General features: G+C 56.9%; 1 protein-coding gene across 6 annotated transcripts in view; it reads right to left on the bottom strand.

Moving 5' to 3' along the window:
* FNBP1 (formin binding protein 1) overlaps nucleotides 1-24761 on the bottom strand; it is a 63560-nt gene that overhangs the window by 9217 nt on the left and 29582 nt on the right. For 2 of the 6 annotated variants that reach the window (XR_001145157.1, XM_012721352.1), the window contains exons 5-11: nucleotides 10775-10903; nucleotides 9889-10035; nucleotides 8081-8278; nucleotides 7019-7201; nucleotides 4740-4823; nucleotides 2797-2811; nucleotides 309-418 (exon numbers count right to left, since the gene is read on the bottom strand). Coding sequence is in view for 5 of the 6 variants with exons in the window: in XM_012721352.1 (XP_012576806.1) it covers nucleotides 309-418; nucleotides 2797-2811; nucleotides 4740-4823; nucleotides 7019-7201; nucleotides 8081-8278; nucleotides 9889-10035; nucleotides 10775-10903 (866 nt within the window). In the remaining variant the exon portion in view is untranslated. The remainder of the gene's footprint in view (nucleotides 1-308; nucleotides 419-2796; nucleotides 2812-4739; nucleotides 4824-7018; nucleotides 7202-8080; nucleotides 8279-9888; nucleotides 10036-10774; nucleotides 10904-24761) is intronic. The other 4 variants (XM_004677250.2, XM_012721354.1, XM_012721353.1 and 1 more) reach the window with 3 other exon arrangements.

Genomic DNA, 24761 nt, shown 5'->3' with positions numbered 1-24761 from the left:
GCTGGGCACCCCACGCTCCCTGCAAGGGGCAAGAAGCTGTGAGAACCCAGGAAGGTCGTTCGTCCTCGAAAGGCAACACCTGCCAGGCCCCGAGCGAGGAAGTGGGACCGGGGAGGCCTAACCTTTCTCCTCCCTGGCACCCAAAACGACTCACCGGCACACTCACGCTAGGCACTGTTTCCCAAACCCCAAATAAGACCTGTTGTGAAAGCTCCCAGCCCCCAGGCGAGTCCCAACCAGCACTGGGGTCACAGTCGGGCTCGGGGCGCCCCGGGCCCCAGAAGGAAGCTGGGGTTCGGCCCATCTACCTTTGCTCCATCTCCTTTTGAATTTCTTTATTTAACTCATCGACTTTCTGTTGTAGTTTCTTCCTTCTCTGTTCTGGTGGGAGGTTGCTGAAATCCTCTGGCGTTGCACCCTGCGGACACAAACATAAGTGAGCCAGGAAGCCTGGGGCTGCTCCTGGAGAAGAGACCCCAAATAAAGCTGGGAGAGTCCCCCACACCAGGAGAGTGATGCCGCACCGTTTGTCAAGTCAACAAAGCTTGTCCCACGACACCCAGCTGAGAGGCAAAATCCGTGCATGCAAACAGCAAGTCCCTCAGCCGCTTCGCAGGCCTTTGCTGACCACGCGCCCGTGAGGAGGCGGGGAGGGGAAGGCCACGAAACCCGGACTCGGCGGGGGCACCTCGCGCCCGAGCCCCAACCCCCAAGGTCCATCCCTCTGCCACCCGAGAGCCGGCCACTCCTCCTTGGTATCTTTAGGGCACGCTCAGGAAACCCGCCCAGCCACCCTCCCTGCAGGAAGCCTCGCTGCCTCGACCCCCAAGTCTGTGAGGGACACGACGCCCTCTCGGGACAGGGCTGCCTTCCCTCCGCCTGTGACGGAGGCCGGAGAGGTCCCGTTTCCAGACGTGGCTTCCTGGCCAGAGAGCTCTGGGTCCTCGTGGCTGCTGAACGTTCCCTTCGGAGGAGCTGTTTTCATAGAGGTCAGGGAAGACTGGACTTGGGGACAAACTGAAGGAGAGCAGCAGGCTGCTGGGGCGGCCGTCGGCCCAGAACCGTGGGGCCAGCAGCGCACAAGTTCCAGCTGCTGGTGGCCGCCGCCCGTCCGTGTGCACGTTGCTCGGCGACGGGTCTCGTATGCGTCACGCCAAACCGAGCGAGAGCCGCTTGCCTCGAGTCCCGTGACCAGGCCAGTTCTCCGCACTGAGGCCCAGACTGGCCTCTGGTCGCAGGCAGCCGCGTCCCGACACTCGCAGCCTCCAGCGCGGCTCCCGCGCTCCCTTCCCGCACCGGCCTGAGGCACGGCGGCTCCTGGGCAGGCCGGAGCGAGCTCTGCACTCCCTGGGGCGGGCGCTGCTGTGGGCGTGAGCTTCCAAATTTAGGCTCTTTCACTCCTGTGCCAGCAGCACCGGCCACCCTGGAGCCGCATCGCTGTTGTGTGTGCGGAACTCCGGACACTGGCGGACGCGCCGCCTCTGCTCCTGGGGCAGCTGCGACGGCCCCTCTGAGGCGTCCGAGCTGCTCTCGGGAGGACGTTTCCAGCTCCCGTGGCCACGGAGGTTCAGGCAACCGCCTCCTCGAGGTCCAAGAAGCCCAAGGTTCCTGGAAGCGCTTGGAAAGGCCACTCCGTCCCATTGCTGCTGCTCCGACTCTCCTAAACAGTACCCTGCCCCCCGCTCCATGCCAGCTACTTCTTAAAGGTTTTACAAACCATCTTGTGCCAAGCTTCTGTATTAGCTTCAATGTAATGGCGACGGCTCAGGCCTGGCGGCTTCCAGGACCTGCCGCGTGCGGACGGCCCCTCTCGCTTTCCCTGCGCGGCGCCTCCGTCACGGACGGTGAGGACAGACCCCGGGATGCGCGGGGCCCGCCCCGGGGCGTCCACTGTGGCACCCCCGGGGCCCTCCCAGGGCCCTGCGCGGGATCTCGGCGCCCACTAGGAAACGCCTCACTGTGAACGCCGCTCCTCAGGGCTGAGCCCCTCCCAGCGCGGAGTCGGCTGAGAAGACGAAGCCTGTGTGCATGCCGGTGCTCAGAGCAGCAGCACCCTGGGGGCGCCAGCAGCGCGTGGATACTGACCTGGCTCCCGGCTGAAGCGTCTGTTTACCCCGGCACACCACTCCGGGATATGCTCAGCTCGTGTGACAGCTCACACGTATTTGAAGCACAGTTACGGGTTATGAGGTTAAGAGGTTCTTCGAATAAACGATTAGTTCTACTAGGGCTAGGCGATTAAGGAGAGACTACGAGACACACCGAGGGGACACGTTCAGAAAGGCCTAGAGGCTACTTCGCTCACATTTGTGCGTTCTTGGCTCAGCTCGGCCCAAGGCGCCCTGGCGTTGGCCACACCCTTCAGGGTGGTCTCGAGTCTCGCCTGAATCGGGGCCGGCATCCTTTGGGCAAGCCCCCAAGAAGGCCCCCCGGGATTTCCATCTCCCCTAATACTCCAGGAAGGAGCAGCTCCCAGTTCTTCAATTTACCTTTGTTCCAAATATAGTCCCATACTTCTAGCCGGAATCCTATTTAAATGAAGCGTACCGTCCTCTTAAGGCCCCATCATTAAAGAAAACCAAAGCGGGGTTAGGAGTTAATTTTCTTAGCTCTGGAAGATTAAGGTCACTCGGAGATCTGGGACCTTTGCATCCCACAGGGAGAATAAAGAAAACACCAATGAAGCAGCGGAAAAAGCAGGCAAGTCCAGGGGGCCAAGACACACCTCACACGGCACCCACAAACACACACCAGAGGCCTCATCGGGCTCGGACATGCAGGGAGCGTTGTGCTTACCAGCTTGAGAGAGAGCTTCGTGTGAAATGCCAGGGAGGAGAGAAGGGGAGAGAAACAGAAACACATCAGAAGGGGAGCGGCTCCCGCCCGCCACCACTACACCACAGACGTTCACCTGCGCTCGTGATGGCGCCTCTGTGCGGAAGCTCACATGGGGGGGCCCTGCCGAACCCCTCTCTCGCTGCCACGTGGCCAGAGGGGGCCCGTTGACGCTTCTCAACCAGCCACATCTGCCTCGCCACAAACTAAACATGACTTTGCCACCTGCCGGATGAGGATTCTGAAAGTCACCAAATGCCCGGGGATGTTGGGACGGCCTAAGACCTGAGGCGGAGTTACTCTACGACACACGCCTTTTAGCAGAAAACACCTAGTCCATTCCAACTCTGACATTTGCTAAAGGTGAAGGCAAACTGGCCACTGGTGAGTGGGAGGCCGGCGTGGGAGGGGGCACTCGCTGACTGGGGCGACGCTGGGTCTCTGCAGGAAACGGCCACGGTCGGGCGGCAGGGGCGTTGAGCTTTGGGTAACCAGCAGGACCTGCGGGCTGGAGAGCAGCAGCAGCAAAGGCTGGCCGCCCTTCAGCGGGACCCCAGGCGGCGCCACGTCAAAAGAAAGAAACATCCGGTTCTCGTCAGGAGCAGGGGAGACCAGGGGCCGTAGGCGGGGCTGGAGGGCCCGTGTTTCCTCAGCTGGTAGCAATCACTCAGAGTGGGTAGCCGGATCTGAGAAATGTCAGACAAAGCGCCAAAGAAAGGGCCCTTTGATTCTTAAATTGCCGGAGGAGAGGGCTTCAAAATCCCCTCACGGGATTTCAATAAAATCCTACCCTGCAGGCTAACTCAGAATCCTCACCTCCTTGAAAATGGCATGAAGTGGTTAAAGAAAACGCCCCACGGAGGGAAAAGGGCTTTTAGCAAGATGAAACTTGGAAGCAGCAGGTGGGTGGGGTCCCGGGCAGCGGGGGGTCCTGCACCCCTCCTGCGAGCTTCTGCACAGACCCCCTCACCGCGCGGAGCTGCTGACAGACAACACTGCTGTCCTGCGCCCTCCTGCCGCGGACACGAAGATCCAAACCTGAACCCCGCGCACCCCCTCTGGGCTCCGTCCCTCCCCCAGCGTCGCTCCCACCCTGCGGTATTTCTGAACCGGACTCTGACTTAATGGCGCGTCGTCCTGAAAACCAGGAAACGGGGGCACTGCGCTCTCAGCTCTGGGGTGACAGCGATGGGCCGTCGGGAAGCACCGTCCCGGCACGGGGTGCTTTCAAGCCCGCACGGACTAGCGTCAGCCCAGCCAGTGGGGTCAGGCACGGTGAGAAGCCTGGCACCTGCCGGGAGAGCTCGCGCACAGGTACAGGTGTGGCACACACCCGGCACACACAGCCTCAGGGGATGGCGTCTGGGACCACACGTCAGTAACACATGAGGGACACAGAGCACGTCCATGTGTTACTGGGCCGTCACAGGTACTAACTGCGGGAGCAAGAGAGGGGACGTGTGGACACCGAGCCCCGAGCGCCGCTGCCCACTCCGGCCTCGCTCTGCTCTGTCCGTCCCGTGTTTCTCACAGTCGAGGCGCGGCGCCCGGGGGCCTGCGGTCGGCAGCGCCTGGAAGGCCGCCCGCCCGGCCCAGCCCTGCGCTGCGTCTTAGGGCTGAGATTCAGACTCAGACACCTCGGTTACAATCACTGAAACGGGGGTGCTGGGGTCACGTGTGCAGCTGTCACGTGTTGCCGGACAGCCGGGCCGTTTCCCAGCAAGTTTTCTTGAAGGAAGGAGCCGGGCTGGGTGTGGCGCCTCAGGCTCCCTTCCGTGCCCGGTGTCTCCCTCGAGAGCGTCACTCTGCGTGGGGATGCCTAGCGGGCGCCGGGGTCCCCAGTCTTGGAGCTGTCGGGGTTAGTGCCTGTGTGGTGACCGAGCAGCGGCCGTGGCAGGACTTACGACGTAGTCCCTAGCTTCAAAAGCACACGTGGGCTTCCCTAGCGTCCTCTTCACGAGCTCCTTGTGGAAGCAGAAAGACTGAGTCTGCCAACAGTGAGAACAAGGCAGGGTGAGCACAGCGGGAGACCCATGGCCGGCGCCGCGGCAGGGCCTGGAGAGCTCGGCGAAGCCAGGTTCCCTGCCCACGGCAGTGGCGGACCACGGACAGCAGTTCTGTTTCATTATCAAGAAACGAAACAGTTTTCTAAGACACGTCTGCACCAGACTGTACATCTAAGGACGATGACAGTCTGAGGACGGACAGGCCGTTGGGCCGGACCTGAAAACGGCAAAGCACGATGGATTAAGACACTCACGTCAGCGACGGCTGACTGCCGGGACGCTTCCCACCTTCGGCGCGATGGCCCCAGAGCTGGACAGTGGACAGAAGCAGAGCACGAAACGCAGGCGGGTGGGCCGCCCAGCCGCGGGTCAGGCCACTTTGCTCCGCCGCGTTCTTCCTCCCTAGATTCACTCCGGTGACGCTCCCCCCCCTCCCGTCACCTCTCTCTGCATCCCTCCCCCCCTTAGGCGGTCCACTGCTTCCCACGAAGGGGACAGCGACCATGCCCCGGCTGAGGACAGGTCACCACGGCGGGCAGGCTGGGCCCCCGCGTGCTGTGTTTGCGTTCTCGCAGGAAAACGGCACCTGGGGGACCGTTTCCCTCAGGACGTTATTTGAGCAGAAGTTGAGGCGTGAGAAATAAGTTTCATTTTGCTAATTATGGTTTAAAATAAAATGGTGTCCTTGAAATCCTCACAATAACCAGTTTTCCACTTCAGGGACTTTCGTCTTAAAGTCTCTCAACGTTTCTACTCGCCTTTTCCTTACACTTATTCATAATAATCACCGGGTCTTTTGCAAAACACTTAGAGACCACGAGACACGGACACAGAAACCTGGCAGGTAACAGATGGGGCGATGCTGGAGGAGACGGAATAAGCCATCGGCACGCTGGGCATCCCCGCACACAGGCAGCCAGGAGACAACGCAGACATTTGTCACGAGTATAAAACACACGTGCTCGTGAAGGTTCTGGAGGCGGCAGGATGGGCTAGCTGCCTGCAGTCAGTCTCAAACCTCACGGAGCGGCCACAGAACACCCTCGCTGCGTGCGACCTTCTCCAGTGAGGTCGAGATGGACCCGTCAAAGCCGGCCCCGGGGAGCGGGGCCCACGGAGAGCCCCACGCCCACCACCCCCTCGGCAGCCTCCTCTCCCTTCGGATAACGGCTCTCTGGCGTTTGTAGGAAATGAAATTTCTACTTCTACCCTGCTGTGCCGGGTAACCGCAAATAAGGTTGTGCCAGCTGGATTCTCAGGGTTCTAGGCGGAGGGTGCAGCGTGAAGGACTTAGCAGCATAGCTAAGTCTACATTCTTGCACGAAAGGGCGGGGCAGCTAACACCGGAACCCCTCCCACTGGGCTTGGCGACACCCTCCAGCAGAGGGCGAGGCCTGGGGGCTCAGGGAAATCTTTTGGGACGGTTGAGTCTAACCTGACCGCTCAGGTGTTCTCAGGAAGCCGCCCACGACTTTATTCCTGTTTTTCTCAGCCAGACTGGTATCTGCGTGACTCCAGCAGCCCCGGCCGTGTGCACACCCGGGGCCTCCTGGGCGCAGGCTGTGGGACCGCCGGCGCTGGCTGGCTTTGCCCTGGCTCGCTGCCTCCCGGCTTATTTTTCAGTCTTAATTTCCTTATCAGTAAAATAAGGAGAACCGAGCAGTCCCGAGGCTGGGGGGCGCAAAAGAAAGGAAGGGAGCGCAACAGGGTGGGGCCCTACGTGAGGCCTCCAGGCAGCGGCCATTTTATCGACATCTCCTCGTTCTCCAAATAGCTGAGGAGCAGCCGTGACTCAGTTTCCCTCTGCGCCCGGGGCACAGCTCAGGGGGCCTCACACTGGCTGCAGGGGTGCCATTTCCCGGCCACACGGCGACCTCGGTGCCTGTCACCCACGTCCCTGTCCAGATTTCTCGAGCTCTCGGGGTCAGTTCAAGGCACAGTGCTCACGGCTTGGATGTTCCCAGGGGAGACGGGGCGCTCGGCCTGGCTCCTTTCCCTCCGCACCCCCGGCCGCCTCTGCCTCCTCCCGGGGCACCGTTCCAGCTCTCGCGACCCCCGGCGCTGCCTGCCTCGTCTCGGGGAGAGGCCCCGGGGCTCACTCGCAAGCCGGGGGGCGGGGGGGGGTTTGCCAGACGAGCATGAGGCAGCGCGACAGCCCGGAGGGCGGCGGGACTTACCCCACGCTTTAGGCTCCTGAAGCAGTGGATTTTGGGTTTGGAGGTCATGAACTCGTTGAAGCGATGGGAGAGGGGTTCCTTTTGCTGCTTGGGAGACTGGGGGCCGTTGGGAACAGCAGAGGGTGAGGCAGAGGCAGGGGGAGGAGGAGGGGGCTGGTGGGGGGATGTTAAGAGGGACATAAGCTGTGTGAGAGGTGGTGCAGCGACAGTGAAAAATCAGACGAGAAAATAAGACACAAAACAAAAATAAGCATCAAATAATATTTGAAATCCAAAGCAAGTCAAACACAAACAATTCAATATTTAGGCCATGGTCCAAAAGAAAGCGTGGAGGAGACGGGGGGTGAGGGGGATGAGAGGAGGGCTCTTAGTAAGTCAGGCGCCACCAGAAACAGAGCCAGAAACACCCTACAAGCTCATGCAGACTCTCCATGCAGGCCCCGTTAGTCCCCTAAACCCGCAAGCGGGGGGGTCAGCGCCGCACCAGCTCCTGAACCGACGTAGCTGAGGGGACGGGACCTGGGGGCCCTTCGGCGCTACGGCTGTGGAGACAGCAGGTCAGTCGCGTGCGGTTAAACGTCAGGTGATTCTGAGCTGAAGGAGCTGGGTGCCCTCGCGCCCCTGCTGTGCCCGGGGTCAGTTCCCTCATGCACGGGTCAGGCTAGAGAGGGTGGGGGCTGTGGGGAGACGGAGTTAACGGGACCTCGAACCAGGTTATCAACCGTGGAGAGACCATTCCAACCAGCAAGGCGGGTAAACCGGGAGAGAGACGCGCGAGGCGGCTGCCCCCCCGGGGCGGCTCCCGGGTTAGGGGTGAAGGCGAGAGGCACAGCAGCCGAGGTCAGTAACCGTTAGCGGGGGACGCGGGGCGTGTGGGGGCATCGGAGCCAGACTCGGGCCATGGCCAGGGCCCCACCGCCAGCGAGAACGTCCCAGGAGCGCACTAGCTCACTGATTCTTGCTTTCTGAAACTGCACGTTTAAAATCTCTTTAAAAGACGAGAAGTCCGCATCTCTACACTTTACCAAACTCCGCTCACGCAGTTCGACCATCAGTCAGTACCTTATTTTTTTTGATGAACGGCCATAGCTTTCCTTTGGCCTTGCCGCCGAATTTGAGCTCCGACTTGCCTTCCCCTCGGGAATTGGAGAGGCTGTTCTCTGACACCGTGCGCTTCATCGACTGGGTATAGTCCTCAAACTCGATGTCACCGGGAGGCTCAAACCCCGACTTGTAGGCCTCGATGACCAGCTGGGAATCCTGAAACGGCACAAGTGTATTCAAACGCAGGCCGCGCGTGACCAGCACCCTGAAAGTATTCTGAAGCCACCTGAGTCAGAGCAACTTTCCCCAGATTTAGTTTTATCACTGGAAAGGATGAGTGATTTGTAAAACACAAGCATAATACGTCTGGTTGAGGTTTGGAGAACCTTCCCATAACGGGTTTTCTGCACTTGGGAAAATACTAGGTTAAGGATGGCTTTGTGGGCCCTCCCTGGTGGCGCAGCGGGTTACAGCACAGCACTGAGAAGCTAAAGCCACTGCAGCCTGAGTTCGATCCCCGCCTGCCCCAGAGATGACCACAGGGCGCGGCAGACCTCTCCTGGCCCGCCCGCTGCTCCCCTCGGTATTGGACTTCTCAGTCGGCCTGTTCTGCTCCCCGCTCTGTCTCTGGTGAAGCCTCTCACCACCCCTGCTCCTCTGGCCTATACCCCAGTTCTGTGTGCATAAATAATCTTCTTTAAAAAAAAAATGGCTTTGTGAAAAGGAGGAAAATTGGCCAGTATTATGAAACTCCCTTGCAAAGTGCGGCTGTACACAAATCCGGCTCCCTGGGGCCGGGGCAGTGTGGAGAGGAAAGAGCCCAGCGTTGCCCCCAACGGTCAGCAGGAAAAGGGCAGGTGGAGGAAGCCGGGGATGGGAGGCGGGCAGAGCAGCGATCCCCGCGCATCGGTGAAGGAGCTCGGGAGGGTGGCCAGACGGAGCAGGTTGCCGGGGCGCCAAGCTGCACAACAGCCCCTCTGGGTGCAGCACAGACCTGGGTGAACAGGGGCGAGCAGCGGTGCAGCGGAAAACGAGGTGCCCCAAGGGAGGCTCAGCCTACAAATAAATCCTGGGGCTCACGCCTCCCAATAAAGAGAAACCAGCGTTCAGAGAGGATCTCTTGAAATGAGACTTCAAGGAAATGAAAATTCTGAGCTGCTAACCTAAGAGGCTAAAATTGGGCTTTCTGAGATGTCACCAAGGCCGGAGTCACCGAGGCCGAAAGAAGGGGGTGTGCAGCCGCACAAGGGGGTCCCCCTTTGAAGCTTGGCTCTAAACCTCACGGCTACCACCGCCCTCTGGGAAGACGCCACCTCCAGTGGTGAATATTCAGTTTCGCACATCAGTACACGTTCATTAGACAAAAGCCTGAGCCAGAGGCCATGAACCGTCAGGACAAGAGATTCCTGGACGGGACCCTGAGGGGGGCCGGCCCCACAGAGCCCCTCAGCCGGGGCCTGCTTTGCTCGCAGGGGACATCTGACATGTGGGCGCTCCTGGGGACAGTGCTGCTGGGCCGAGGGGTGGTGGGAGGGCAGGGGATGCTGCTGGCCCTCCCACAGGCCCACGGTAATGGGCCCGAGGCCACCGTGCCCTAGGGACCTGCCCGCCTGGGGAGCCCCTGGGCCGGGGCTTGCAGTTCTATCTCTCACCGTGGCCCCTCCACAGGCACTGGGGAGCAGAGTCAGGGACACCAGGTGCTGAATTAAACTGACTCGTGGCCTGGAAGACCCTGCGGACAGCCACTATTTGCACGAGGCCGCCGAGCCCCAGCCGGCCGCGCCTCCCCCGTCCTCCCGCGTCAAGGGCCAAAGGGCGGCACTTACGTTCTTCTGGTCAATTGACTCGGCCGCCTTGACGATGCCGTCCAAGCACTTGCCGAGGATGGGGGTCACCTGCCGGTCCACCTCGGCGTACGTCTTCATGGACTCTCCGATCCGCACAATCCTCCTCTCCTCCATCTCTTGTATCTTCTGCGGGGTTCGAGTTTGCACCCGATCAGTTAAGGGAGCTGGCCCGGAGGGAGGCAGCCGCAAACCCACACGGCTCTTGCGCCCACGTCAGCCAGCCTGACAGGTTTAGGATCGCGGCAGGGACCCAGAGGGCCCCCTCGCCCCGGCCCCTGCGCCCGAACATCTCGACGCCCTCCCCTCTTCGATCTGCCAGTTCACCTTCACCAAAAGCTTAGGGCTCGGGGAACCACCTGCCCCCAGCAAGGGCTGCAGGACTAACGCCCGCCCCCAGCCCCTGCCCCAGCCCCTGCCCAGGTGAGGTTCTCCTTGGCTGTGCGCGGTGCCAAGGGCAAATATTTTCCTACAACTGAAACTTGAACTTCTAAGAGGCTCAGAGTGGAGAACCTGCCTACGGCTTTTTCGAATTCCATTTTTGACAGCACAAAGCAGTCCAAAGGAAAACTATCCAGGGCGGGAAAAGCTGCCGCTCGTGTGGGAAAACTGCTTGCTCCTAACTTGGCATTCGGGGGAGTAAAGTGGCCTCTGGAGCCAAGAGAGTGTCGAAGTGAGAACGAGTCCGGGCGCTGGAAAGCCCAGTGGAGGGCGCAGCCCGGCTCTGCACAGGGACAGTCTGCGCTTGGGGTTGACTCCCCATTTCGCCCTACAGGGATGGGGCGCTTGATCCGGGCACTGGAGAAAACCACCCTCGCGGGGATTTAGGACTATCGGAGTAGAACCTAAGACTGTGGCGCGGCCCTACCTGGAAGATGGTGGGGATATGCGTGTAGTAATATTCGTGCTGCTCGCGGTTGAACTTCTGAAGGGTGGACGAGTACTCTGCTTTGCTGTCCTCGGCCATCTGGTGACGGGCCTGAGCTTGCTGCCGAGCCTGCGGGCCAAAACAAGAGGATGCCTCATGACGACACGCGGTCAACAGCGCTCTAGGGGGGTCGGCTGTCCGCCGAGGGGCGAGGGTCAGAGCACCCCGAAGCTCGGTGTCTTTAGCGGGCGCCGTGTCAAAGCCACACGGCGCTTCCCCTCCCCGTGGCTAAGGATGCGCGTCCCACTTCGTCACGGCCCGCGCCATCCTCTGTTGTCTCGGGCGGGCACTGTGCTGTGGTCAAGGGCCACCTTTCTCTGCTGCCTGCATGTGGCCCAGTTCAGGCTGACCGGTTGCTTGGAAGGCCCTGAGGCGTGCACGACCCCGCGTGCCGTGTTACGTGTGCGTGTTACGACCTGTACATATGTTTTAGAGGAGGGGTGGGGAGGGTTTGCAAACGTTTTCCACCAATTCTCAGTGGGGTTCCTGAGCTAACAAGGCACATGAACCACTGGTGTCTCAGGGACTTTTCTAGAACTTTCTACCATATGTCCTTGTACTGTGCGCCTTAGAGCAGCAGGAAGCACGGTGCCTTCTGGGGAGTTGCATGGTGTGTTTGTGTCATGCGGCTGGGTGCATGCTTTCCTCCTGAGTAAGCAACCATCACACTCATAGATGTGTTCCTTCTCATTCACATCTTGGTTAATCCCACACGTAAAGGAAAGGAACAAAAAGCAAAGCAAATATATCCCCAAACTCTCAGGTTGTCCGCAAACCCTGGCAGCGAAATTCCAAGGGCCGCCACAACCTCATTCATCTGGAGCTTTGCCTATCACCTCCACTCGGCCAGGCCCAGCTGGCACAAACACCCCCTGCCAGATGCCGCGATGGCTTGTCCTGCAGGTGACTTGGCGAATTAGGGGCAGGGCCAAAAGCAACAGGGAGAAGGCTTTGTTCCAGCTCGGCCAGGCAGCTTTCCCTCTGTCTGCTGGCTGCCTTGTGCCACACCACGAAGACCAACAGGGCTGAAGGCGGACCGCTGGCCTGCGGCGGCCTGGCCCTGCTGCCCCACCCCGGCACCCCAACGGCTCAGCACCCCCCGCCTCCAGGGGGCAGCCCTGGCTTCCACTTTCTCACTGGACTGGCCCCAGGGTGTCGGTGAAGGCACCAGGCAGGCTGGTGGCCGTCAGGCGGCTTCCTCTACCTTCTTCCCCATTCACAGCAAACACTTCCCCAGAGAGGCGTCCAGGCGCCAGCCTCCTCACCCTGGGGTTTGGTCTCGGGGTTCACTCTCTGCACTGCTCTCCCAAGGTGATTCCAGCTGCCCTCCTCCTCCCTCCCTTGGGCGCCTGGCGGCTCCCTCCCCGACCATATGCTCTGGCTTCCGCTTTTTGCTGTGTCCACCGGTGAATGTTAATCCAATCCCCAAAAGGTGACATCCCAGCCACCCCCAAAACGCCAGGCCTGCGCGACACCACCCTGCTCTCCGGCACGCAGGCTGCCACCCACCTGCATGCCATCTGTGCCCACGACTCAGCAGGCCTTCAGCTCCCCCGGGCACCTGCAGCTTCGGTGTGTGCGCAGTAAAGCAGACAGACAGGAAAAGCCCAGCTAGACTTCAACTGTTAAGATGGGCTCTGTCTCACCACAGGCCTGCCTCAGAGATGGGCTGACAAAAATCCAAGGGAGAAGAGGGCCCAGGACGAGGTGGAGAGATGAGTCGGTCCTGGTGGCTCTGTCAGACGGCCGAGTCCTGAGACCAGGCCGAATGTCGCTACAGGCGTGTGGCTGAGTCTGTCTAGGCGCGCCTGCGTGTGTGTGCCAGCACCGGCGAGTGGACACTCAGGCAGATGAGGGCCCCCGCGGAACGGCCGTCCACTCGGACACCTCAGCGTCAGAGCAGGGGAGCGTCCCAGTGGAGCCCCCGAGCCCCACTGGGCTGGAAGCAGCTGCCCCCCCTTCCTCCTTGTAGGTAAATGAAAGATCAGGCTTTGCTGCCCCACCACGGCTGGCGTGGATGCCCAGGGCCGAGGGGTGCGGGCAGCGGCGGCTCCGGGAGAGACCACGAGAGTGAGCGTGCAGGCAAAGGCCCGAGAAAGCAAAGATTCGTGGGGGCCGGGGGGGCTCAGTGGCTTCCAGCGCCCTTCCCCCACTGCCGGGCACCCCTCCTGCCTCCTTGCATGCCAGTTCCCTGCCTGGCTGTGCGCCTGGTTCCCTTAGGGAGCGTTAAAGGTCTGTAAAAACTCCACCACGGGCCCCAGGACTCCTTATCCGTCTCCCGAGCCGACAGTCAACACGCCCACCCCGGCTGCCCCCTGCCCGGCTTGGAGCACCCCCAGCCACGGACCCCCTTGGCTGTCCGGGCACTTTTGCGTGACTTGGACTCTGCGCCTCAGCGTTTCGTGATGCCCGTGCACAGTTTATCTGCAGACTCTGAACCATCGCAGGCGCCGGGAGGTGTCGACTGCAAGAAGCCGAAGTGAAGAGGAGTGGCTCAGAGCCAGCCTGGAAAGGAGCCCAGCGGAAGGACAGTCACGGCCATCCTTCGGGGCGCTGGCTGCGGCCCCCGGGGCGCTGCTTGAAGGCAAAGCGGCTGGAGCCCACAGGTCTCCGAGCTGCAAACACTGCCCGGCAGTGAGCGCCCCACCTCGCTGGAAGCCAGGGCAGCCTGGGGCGCCCCCAGCATCCAGCTGCTGTGAGTTAACACCCGGCCTCGAACCCCAGGCCTGGGAACGTGCAGCCCCAACCTCCTAGGGGCACGGGCTGCCCAGGTGGCCACGCAGGAGCGCCAGGCCGGAGCCTGCAGGGCAGCGCTCACGTAGTGCATCGTCCTGACCAAGTTTTACTACGGAAACTTTTTATTTAGTGTTTACTTAGTCTTTATGGAAGACTGGGATTGAGCCGGTTACTAGTGATCACAAATATCTTTTGAAAAAGATCTCCCAAGGGACTCTGGACAGCTCATCTGCAGCCCCCAGAGAGAAGCTCCAGAGCCACCCCTAGTGCCCAAGGCCAAAGCCCCGCCCAAGCGTCAGCTCGGGACCTTTCAGGTCAGTCCAGAAATAGCCACGGTTATCTTAGAGGTAAAACTTCCTTTCTAGGCCAGGCCGTAAGCGCTTGATTTCTTTCAATCAAATTGAAGTTCCCAGGCTGAGCGTAAAAGGCACCGCCTCTAACAGCAGCGTGACGGTGGGCAGTGAGAAGTGCAGAGGACTTGGGTTTTTTTAATGTTGAAATGACTCAGAGTCGCAGAATCTAGAGATGATGCTCTAAAAAAGTCCAGAACAGACCACGACCACCCCGGGCTGTTTCACTGTCAATAGGAAAGACTGAACTCTAGAATGTCCTTGAGAAACCCTTGGGGATCTCCCCAGAGAAACCCAGCAGGGCCTGTGTGAGCGCTGGCCTGCAGGCTCCGGCCTGGCGCTCCTGCTCGGCCACCTCGGCAGCCCGTGGGAGCGAAGCGAGCCCTAAAAGGTTGGAGCTGCAGCTTCTAAAAAAAGAAAACAATACTTAAGAAGCTCAGCTGCAGCCAAGACTTCTCAGATCCTCTTGGGTTCAAGACCAGAAGACGAATCCAGCTTGTGAAACCCAGACCATCAGCTTGCCCAAAAGATGTGGCCTCTTGCTTAGTTCAGCAGGACTTTCTATCTGGACCGCCAAGGAGCGAACACGGTCGGGGGCAGGGCCGGACTTGCCCTGCTGACCCACATCTGTTTTCAGGGCGGCTGTGGCCTTTGACCTTCTAACAAAATGAAGACTACTATGGATAAAGTCGGGACTCTGTTTCTTTGGCTGTGGCCCCGTGTCCCCAGAGGGTGCCCGCTGCTGTTCCTTAACACGCCATTGGTGGCCAGAACTCTCTACACTCTCTTCTCTAACTCTCTTCCTGGGTTACAAGTGTAAGGTGGCGCTCCGACGCCCCGAGACCAGCGTGGGGTGTGCAAGGAGACTCCAAGGTGTGGCTGCAGCCCCACCGACTCCGAGTGTCCTCTGGAGCTGCTGGGCCAGCCGCCATCGAGTTAGAACACAACCGCGTATTCGGTGCGTGGAAAGGAGGGCTAGTGGACACTGGTTTGCATCGATTCTGCAGCTCTAGGCTCCTCCATCACCTCTGATGCAGCCACCAGGGTGCTTCACCCTGGAAGGCAGCAGTGGGCATGGGGCCTTCGAGAGAGGGCCAGGAACCCCGCCTGGGCGGCTCTGTTACCCTCAGCCTGTGACTTTGGGGAGGAGCCAAGCAACACTTAGAAACCTAGTGGCCAGGTTAACTGGCCACCCTTCCTCTTTAGCCCTTTTCCCACCCAATTGCAAAAAGGATGCGCTTGCTGGACATAATGGAAATAATGCCGACGTGCCCAGCTATGTGGTTTAGAAAGTCAAGTCCCTGCAACACCACCCCTCTGCCAGTCGGGGCTCATGGTGACCTGTGGTCCACCTTGGCGAGGAAGGGGAGACCTGAGAAAACACTGCGGGGGAGAACAGCTGGCCAAGCAACCCCTGGGATGGTCCTCAAGCACGGCTGTGAGGACAGCACTGGACAGCGCCGTGACGAGCGCCCCTACCCGCCGCTGACCGGGGGGCGAGTGTCCAGCCCCCGGAGCTCCATGGCCCAGGGGTTGCCATGACACGTGTTGTCAGGAAGGTGTGTGCCGTGAGGAAGGGGCCCTGCGTGCTGGGACCGATTTCTGGGTGTTTCCTGAGTTCAGTTTTTCAGCAGGTGCCGAAACTAATCGGCAGATTTGATTTCTCTGGGATGTGTCAGTGGGAATAAAATCGCCTTCACCGTAGTCACTGACCCAACAATTCTGGCGGGAATTTATCCTAATGAAATAATTTTAAGTTATCCCCCCAAAATAGCCACCTTAATATTGCTTCTACACTAGCTAATAATTACAACAAAGCCTAGTCAGGTGACTGGCTAAATCTGTGTCCCGCCCTTAATGGACTAGTGTGTAGCCTATAAAAAAATAATAGAAGAGTATTTAGTGATAGTGAAAGCTCCTCCTAATTTGTTTTAAAAATAGTATTTACAGCATAATCCCCTTAACAATAAAAATTACAAACATGAGTAATGATCACTTCTAAAAAAGAGGATTAAGGAATATTTTATTTTGCCAAAAGATTAGGACAAGGGGCTGATTTTAGTAATGGACCGGTGAAAGTTTGGAGAGGTTTGCCTTTGGGGTCCAGGAGAAAAAGCCCAGAAGGGTCATGTAGGAATCAATACTGACCAAGGGAGAGTTGAAAAAGCTCTGTGTATGCTAAATGGCATTGTTGAAATTTCCCAGCGAACCATTGCAGCTAGAACACATTTTCGAGTTTAAGACTAAGAATGCATTTAAAAATTCCTATCCAGAGTGCTGTGAGTTTTTGTTGGAGACTTCCAGGCTGGGGACTTGCCAAAACAATGAGTCTGTCTTTGATAAATTATGAGGGCAGCTAAAACACAAAACAGAGACAAACTTCAAAATAAGTTAACCAGAGAAATATGCTTAAACTATTCCAGCAATGTCCTGATTAAAAAACAACAACAACAACAAAAACTGTCTTACAACTGTAGCCCCAGTGTTGTAGGTTACTGTGGTGGACAGTCCCTGAAGTGGGAGGAGTCCAGAGAGAGCAAATGAGACCAGCATCCCAATCCCAGAGGAGGCTTTCACTTGCTAAACAGTTTTAAGAAAAGGCCTTTGTTTCCCTAGACCCCGGGTGTCTTATTTTAAAGTAGAATTGAAACATTTATTGACTCAAGGTGAGTGACAATTTCTGCTAAAAGAGAAGCCAGCAGGGATACGGTTCATCTTGCTGGTGGCGCCTCTCCAGGGCAGACTGATGAAAACAGGTTCACCTAGAGCTCAGAAGCAGGGTAACACATACATCGTGGTCTCCACAACTCAGCACCTCTCCCGCTCCCCTCCTCTGGCTTCTCATCCACCAGCATCAGCAAGGTTGTGAGCTTCCGGTGATAGGTGGCTGAAATTGCTGATCTTTCTCTTCCCCTTCTCCTTTAGTAAATAACCTCACCCCAGAAGGTGACACTCTCTGAAGAGAGCAGCCTGGCCTGAGGGAGGTTGATGCCTACAGACCTCCATTCTCTATGTCTCTGGAGTTACTGTCACGATCGAAAGCCCCTTATACATAAAGTTCAGAAAAGTTCTTTAGGGAAAAGAAAATTACGTGTTCCCTTCCTCAGGGAAAGAAACAAAACACCCTATTTTCAGTTTTGAAGAAGATAGGTGTCTGACGGTAGCTTAGCAGCTCTACACACAAGTCTCAATGTATGTTTGAGAGGGAACATTGAACACACAGACCTTTGGTATGTGTATCGGTGAAGTCCAGATGTAAGAGTACAAAGCCTCCCTCCTTTTTAACCTCAGTTCATTTCCTCTGAGTCCCTGAAGCTAGGAAAACCTACCAAATCTCCTCATGCCCAGAGGAAGTCTGTCTGGGTCCCAGGATATGGGACGGGGTGGGGAGGTCATGTCCCCTGAGCAACTAGGTGCTGAGCTTGTGTACAGAATACAGAGAGTCCAAGAACCCCCAACTCAGGAAATTAAGGTTCATCCCAGGTTGTCCAACAGAAACATACAAAATTTGTTGGGGGTGAGGGAGGTATATACCCACAAATCCACTTTTATGGGCTTCCTCCCAAAAAAACCCACCCCAGTCCTATTGAAGATATGCTTTAAAAAAATAATTGTAATCATAAATGCACAAGGAAATAAACCACCAGGAGAGCTGACACAATAGAGAAAAATTATCACAAGAACCTGAGCAATTTGCAAAATGTATATATAAACAAGAAGATCTAAAATGATTCAAGAAATAATAGCTGTCATAGGAATCACAAGAAAATAAGGAAACTTCTAGAAGTCTGAAATGTAGTCACTGAAATTTAAAATTTGAAATTTAAAACTTCAACTGTTAAATAACAGATAGTTGAAGAGGACACAGGATGTAATCTGTGGAAATAAACAAAATAAAGGAAAGAGAAGTTAAGAGACATGGAACAGAATGGAAGGCCTGCACTCGTCTGAGTCCAGGAGCTACAGTTTGAGAAAGACAGAAGCACAGTCAAAGCCTGAGAGCACCTTACCCCAATGAAAGAGACGAAATCCCCAAGGAAGCCCGGCAGAGTGATTTGGAAATGAAAAGTCTGTACTTGGGCACAGCTTAGCGATGTCAAAGAACATGAAAGAGAAAGACAAGGTCTGAACTAGAGAGAAAGTCAGCTATCCGCACAGGAATGGCACAGGAATGCAGCGAGGGCGCCATCAGCTGCCCACAGGACCGGCCAGTGATAGCACACGACGGAGTGGCGGGTTCAGCGCGTCCAGGGAAAGTGATCATCAGCTTCGACTTCTCTACGGAGCTAAGCTCTCACTTCAGGATGCGGGAGGAAGACACTTCTGAGAAAGGAAGAGAAAGTGCCCCTCACAAACCCTCACGGGCAAAAAAAAATAAATAAAACAACTAGCACCCAGGAAGGAGGAACTTCAGCACAGAAAGGAACTGGCCTCTCCACCACAAGGCGTGGTCCTCCGGGCAGGACGCCGACGGCTGCTGTGCCCCCTCGCCTCGCACTGCGCGCCGCTCCTGGCTTGGGCCCCAGAGTGAAGCTTCGTGCCAGTTGCTCTCTGTCAGTTTGTCCCAACCCACGCTCACCTGTCTGGCTCCCCAGGAAAAGCGGGCACCAGCCGCAAAGGGCACGTTTACCCGAGCCCGGGAGGAGTCTCGGGGGCGGTGGGCTGGGCACAGAAGCTGCTCCCGTCTGGCCGCACGTCCCCCACAGGGCCACTCGGGCTGACGAGAATTTAACGTTTCGTAGCCGTACGTCTTTAGCTATAAAGGGGTAGGGAATTGTGCAGCCCGCTAAAACTCCTTTGAACTCTATGAAACGCGCGTTAAGCGGCTCCCACGGTGTCCGGTGGGGGCCACCGCCTGTCTTCCCGCTTTTCATGTCCTTCGCCATCTGTTCTTGTCTCGCCCAGCCCATGCTGCTCAGCCCCCCCGGCCCTCAGCCCCTTCCTCTGTGACCTGGATGACACCCCTCGGTCTCGGTTGCTCACTCTTCTCCCCTTTTCAATGTTACCCTCTTTCCTGTTCAAGTTCCACAACTGGGACTCTACAAAATCCAGAATCCAGATGCAGGATCCACATCACTCATGCGTCCCGTCACTTAGCTTGTAGCTGTGGCTGCTCCCATCACCGGTCCCGGTGTGGCTGGCACGTAACACGCAACACCCGACCCTGACCTCCAAGGACTCCAGCGCCCTCCTGAAAGGCCTCTGCCGCCACCCCACCACACAGGCACCACCTGCTCAGAGGATTTTCCGGGGGAATTCCGAGAGGTCCAAGATGTCCAGAAGAGTCAAAGCACACACAATGTTAAAGCAAAACACACCCGACCTACAAGCAGTAGGTGAAAGGGGAAGAACTTCAAGAATAGGACATAGGTTCAGACGGGCCTCCCTGGGGCCCAGGGGTTGAGTCAGGCCCCCGCCGGGGACCTGCAGGGCGCAGCAGACCGCTCCTGTCTCCCTGCTGCCCCCTCAGCAGGGGACTTCAGTCCATCTGCCTGTTCTGCTCCCCGCTCTGTCTCTAGTGAACCGTTTTGCCTACACCCCAGTTCTTGTATGCAAATTAAAAAAATGGGAAGTAGGTTCAGATGAAGGAAATGTCTTCATGACCCCATTAGCCGGGGTACAAACAAGACTTGAACCCACTTCTGCATGCTATGTCAAGATGAAGGCCAGGCCCTGGCCATCTGACCACTGGCTACCAGGGAGGATGAAAGGATTTTATTGAGTGAATTGCCATGTGAAAGTCTTTAGAACTGAGGGGCACAGGGAAATGCCAAGTGTGGGAAGCTCCCCCCACACACACATAAGCCCATATCATTCACTTAAATGTATGTCCATATTATTATGCTTATATAATGCATTCATATATATATTCATTTTTATTTTCAGATCTAGGGCATGAGAGTAATCCATCATTTATGTGCTCTGCTGTGAGCTTGCACGTTTGTAAATGACGGTGCTTTCAGGGGGGCTAAAGCAAACCCAAGCAGAGGGGCCGCTGTCATTCATGTCATTGGTGGGAATGACCTATTCATTTATTTCTAAACATACATTTATTCCTCACTTAATAATTGGGGGAAATTTCCATTAAATTTATTTCCATTGTGCTGCATCAAAAGAAGAAAACATCCATTTTTATTCAGGACGAAAATGAAGACTCCAGCCAACCCGAACGAGTCAGGGGTGCTGCTTCAGTCCAGGCATGCTGGGGAGCAAAGTAACAGACCCCCAGACAAGCTGCTCCCGGACAGCTACAAACGAGAGAGGAACAACAGTGGCCCTTCCAGGCGCTTCGATCTGCACATTGACCCACTTGAAAGAAGAGTTACAGGCACACGTGCAACTTCTGGTGTTTCTCTTGGTGTAACTAAAAAGCATTTAAAGCCAAAAGACCACGCTGAAGTTGCAAAATGTATTTCCCGTACTCAGAAGAACCACTTCCTCTTTAAAAAAATTTTCTAAAGTACAGCGAACAATTCCTTTAGATAACGTCAGGCTTTTATATAAAACAGACCTGGGGAAGCACTCAGGACATCAACGGTTCTATACAGAGGCCACCCGGTGGCCCGGGGCGGTGGGGGAGCTTCAGCACAACTCCTTATACGTACAAGGACCGAGGGAGCCGGCCGCTAGGCTGTTTCCCCAAATGGTAAAAAAATCTCACAGGCGGCTTGCCCGCTGGGGAGCCTGAGATACAGGCCCCAACAGCAGAAAACCTCCAGTGAGGCCTGCTTGGCTCACCGGCTGCCGCTTCAGCTCATTCCTTGGCGCTTGCTTAAAATCGGGGTGGCGTCCTGCAAGTTCCTGTTCTCTCTCAAGTGCTCTGTGCTATGACATGAGGAGGGCATTTATGTGCTCAGTGCTACGGAGGAGGGTGTGAGTCTCTCAGAATTCTACCTTAGTTCCTGAATGACTCAGAATTTCCTGGTCTACTTTGCGAGAGGCTATCTCCAGAGAACTTAAAAGCTAATGATGTTCAAAGCTTTTAAAATGTTTTTAGAAGCCATAACATGACCCCAGAGTGGACGGCAGCCCCATGAAGAAACCCAGAAGCCTAGCTAAGTGCTCACAGTCAGGATTTTAATTTAATTTTTCAAACATTTGCTCAAATCCGATTATATAATAAAACTCATCATGAAGCCAAATTAGGAGACCTCTCGTATGGCCTAGAGCTGCTCTGGCTAGAAGCAGAGAAGCGGGTTTGCGACCATGACCCCCCATAAAACCGAGACCCCGGGAGTCAACGCATCCTCCGAGTTCAATGAAACTAGGCCATCTACGAGAAGGAAGACATTAATTAAAAGAGATGATTTAAAAAACAGCTTGAACTCACTCACAACTTCTGCAGTTATTTGTAACCACCAACTGCAGCCTCTGTTAAACAATATCCTATTTTGCATTTAGAAATTACGTAAGGGCGAGCAGTCACAGGACGAGGGGATGGGAGAAAGGGGATTATTCATCGCCTGACATGGATGAACTCGGCCTAATACATGCATTTAGAAAACACTGTTCTCTCTGTTCAGAAATATTAGTTCACATTCCATTCATTTTGATAACCTTTTCCTTTTTACCCCAACGCCATGCTAGCCGACAGCGGCACCAGCTGAACGGGGAGATTCGGGGCCACCTCCCGCTTTGGTCTGTTCAGCTTGGTGTGAACCCCAGAGTCACAGATGGAACCTGACTTGGAAGTTGTCCTCGCCAAATGCAATTCAATGAGTCGTTTGGGGGGCAAATGGGAACGTCCTTGCCGTGGTGAACTGAATGTTAGGGAGGAAATGGGAGGCCGGTTTCTTCTCGCATGGTCACAAGTTGGCATCTGCCCCGCCCCTACGCCCACCCCACGCCAGCTCGGAGCCCGGGGCTAGGTGAGGGTGAATGGTGGTGAATCCGTGAATCGGCAAACTCGGGAGGCAACAATCACACGTCTCAACTGAGACTAAGACCGGGGAGCTCCACTCAGTTCCCCTAAAATGGAAGGCGCGGGATAAACTTCCTGCTGGCCACGTGCCCCTAAAAGAGAGCAGTTCAGAATTCAGGTCGTAAAGACCAGTGCAGAGGGGCCCATTATTGGAAACACGTTCATGAAGTCTCCACGAGCAGTCTCTGGGCCAGCTAGAGCCTGCGGCATCCAGCCCGCTGAAGGGCAGCCGCTGCCCCTTCTCCACATGCCACATTCACACCCAGTACAAAGCAAAACCATCAGCCCACGAGCACAGAGGGAAGGTCCAGGCGCCTGGGAGCGGTTACGGGCCACACCGTAACCCGTGCGCACAGCCACACGCAGGCCCAGAACGCGGGGGTCAGCGGCCCAGGACCTGGTCTTCTGGACACGGGGTTCTGTTCAAACACCAGCCGCCCTGCAAACAGTAAGCCAAGCTCGCCCGGGCGCTGGAGGCGGGTCCTCGAGCATCAGGCCAGGCGGCCACCCTGCCCGTGACCTCAGCAACAGCCACACCCCAGCCCACAGGCCACCCGGCCATGCAGCAGCGCTTCCTGGCTGTGGGCGGGCTGGAGCCACCAGGTAGAGCTCAACTGGCTCCTTTTTCTTTTCTTCAAGCTCTGAATAGCTGAAGGGATCTTAGCCGGGGTCCAGGAACCAGCTCAGGCTCCCGTGGCAGGTGATGCCAAGGTCGCCGGCGCCTCCCCTGGCGTTTGCATCTCTTTTACTCTTTTTTTTTTTTTTTTTTAAAGATTTACTTATTTGTGATACAGAACTGGGGTAGAGGCCAGAAGCTCAGGGGCAGTGAGAGGCTTCACCAGAGACAGAGTGGGGAGCAGAACAGGCAGATTGACGAAGCACAGTGGTGAGGGGAGCAGCGGGCGGGTCAGGAGAGGTCTGCCATGCCACGTGGTCACCTCCGGGGCAGGCGGGAATCGAACTCATGAGGAAGCGGCTTTAGATTCTCAGTGCTGTGCTTTAACCCGCTGCGCCACCAGGGAGGGCCTCTTTTACTCTTTTTTTAACAAGAGATTCCTTTATCGCCACGACATGGCTAGGAAGGACCAGCTCCACCACCTCCATGAGAGGGGAAAGGCCGTGAGGACCGGCCAGCGTGCAGGGTTCCCTTACCCGCCAGACTGACGGGGCCGGGGCGCGAGGTCGCTTCCCGGGCAAGGGCGTGTGCGTGTACCGCTGCTTCATGCCGATGGCGCGGGCTGCACCTCCCGAGTTCCCACCCTCGCTAACGCCTGCCCCGTGGGGCTCGTTCGACACGGCCTGGTCTCAGGAACACGCTGGAACCTTCCCAACTCCTAAGCACGCTCCCTGCCCCGAGGTCACGGCCTCGCCTTGAGTCTCCCTCAGACACGGTTTCCTTTTAGTTAGACTGCGGCCCTCGAGATAACATCCCGGGAAACGCTGGCCACGTGCTGACAGCAAATGGCCAGTGAGAGCCGCTGGCTCCGAGCTCCGCGTGGGACAGCACGTCCCAGGAGAGCTCTCAGGCCCAGCGTCTACAGCGGGCAGGAGCTGCAGTCCCTGCACTTCGCTCCACTGATCCTCTGGCCCAGACGCACTTGGGGAAAGTCGGGGGCCCCTGGCGGGGGCAGGCGCCGACGTCCGAGCCCTGGACACCTCACCGCAGGGGCTGCCTGCTGGGGGTGACTGACGGCCAATGCCATGGGGTCACTGTGTCATTTGCAGAAACTGGGGAAAGACGTGTGTTCGATTCAGAGACTCGAAGTGCAGACAACGTTGACTAATGAGCAGGATGCAGCCGCTGCACCGAGGAGCGTGGCAGCCCAGAGGTCCACAGCGGCGAGAGCAGAAGGCCACGCACTCGGCCCACTCCAGGGGACGGTGGACCTCAAGGCAGCCCACAGTGGGCACAGCGCCAGAGTCCGGGCGCCGAGACCCAGCCCTGTGCCGACAGCGTCCGCAGCTGCCGTGTCAGGGGGCGGGTTTGTCCTGTCCCTGGGGGACGGGCAAAGGGGCTTCCAGAAAGACAACAAGAGGATGCTCTTGGCCTAAGAAAAGGCAGGCATCCCTGGCAATGTCACAGCAGCGAGGGCAGTGATGCCCCGGGCCAGAACGCATGACAGGTCCGCAGGTCGCCCTTGGGCCCAGCCGTCGCCCGAGATGACCACCGAGGATCTGACCCAGGGAGAGATGCCCAGAGAAGGGTCACTCCAGGAACAGCCACACGGTCAGGACCACCCAGTAGGGTGGACAATACTAGAAAGCTCAGGCGGAGAGCTGTGCAGTACCGTTTTTCAAATCGACTTATTTTCTTTGTACAGAATTATTTAAGCATAATCCGTTTTGAATGAAAAAATTCACAAATAAACTGCAATTGTGAAAGGGGGTGATCTGAGTTAGTGCTGGAAGGGCATTAGTCATGATCCCCGCAGTTTCGGGTTTAGGTCGAAGACCCCTGTTAAAATGGAGCCCGAGCCAGAAAGAAAAAGAAGAAGTCGGATGGTTTCACTTCATTGCACTAGGAGGAATGTAGGGAGACCCGCGAAGGGAGTGGGAAAGGAATAATTACAATAAACTAGAAAAACAAAATTCACAGGTGCTTCTAATCGGAGACATGGGGGAGGGTGGAGACTGGGGTGGCGGGGTCAAAGCCGCAGGGGAGCGCACAGGGAGCAGGGTGGTGGTGCGGGGGAGGGTCGGCGGGCGTTCTGGGGGGCTGCACCTGAGAGGAGGGAGCACTGTACAGGAAGAATGATGTAAAATGTATATAATTTTTTAAAAAGCAATAAAAGGATAATTATACTTTTAAAAAATATGTTGACGACAGAGTGAAAGCCTCAGGGAGAGGCACAATCTCCAAAGCCGGGAAAGGGCTTCAGGGCCGTAAAACAAAAATCTTCAAAATCCAAGAAGGCGAGAA

This window comes from Condylura cristata, unplaced genomic scaffold (assembly GCF_000260355.1).
Source record: "Condylura cristata isolate star-nosed mole 26May11 unplaced genomic scaffold, ConCri1.0 scaffold00006, whole genome shotgun sequence".
NCBI lineage: Eukaryota > Metazoa > Chordata > Mammalia > Eulipotyphla > Talpidae > Condylura > Condylura cristata.
This window is presented reverse-complemented; position numbering and strand designations above follow the sequence as displayed.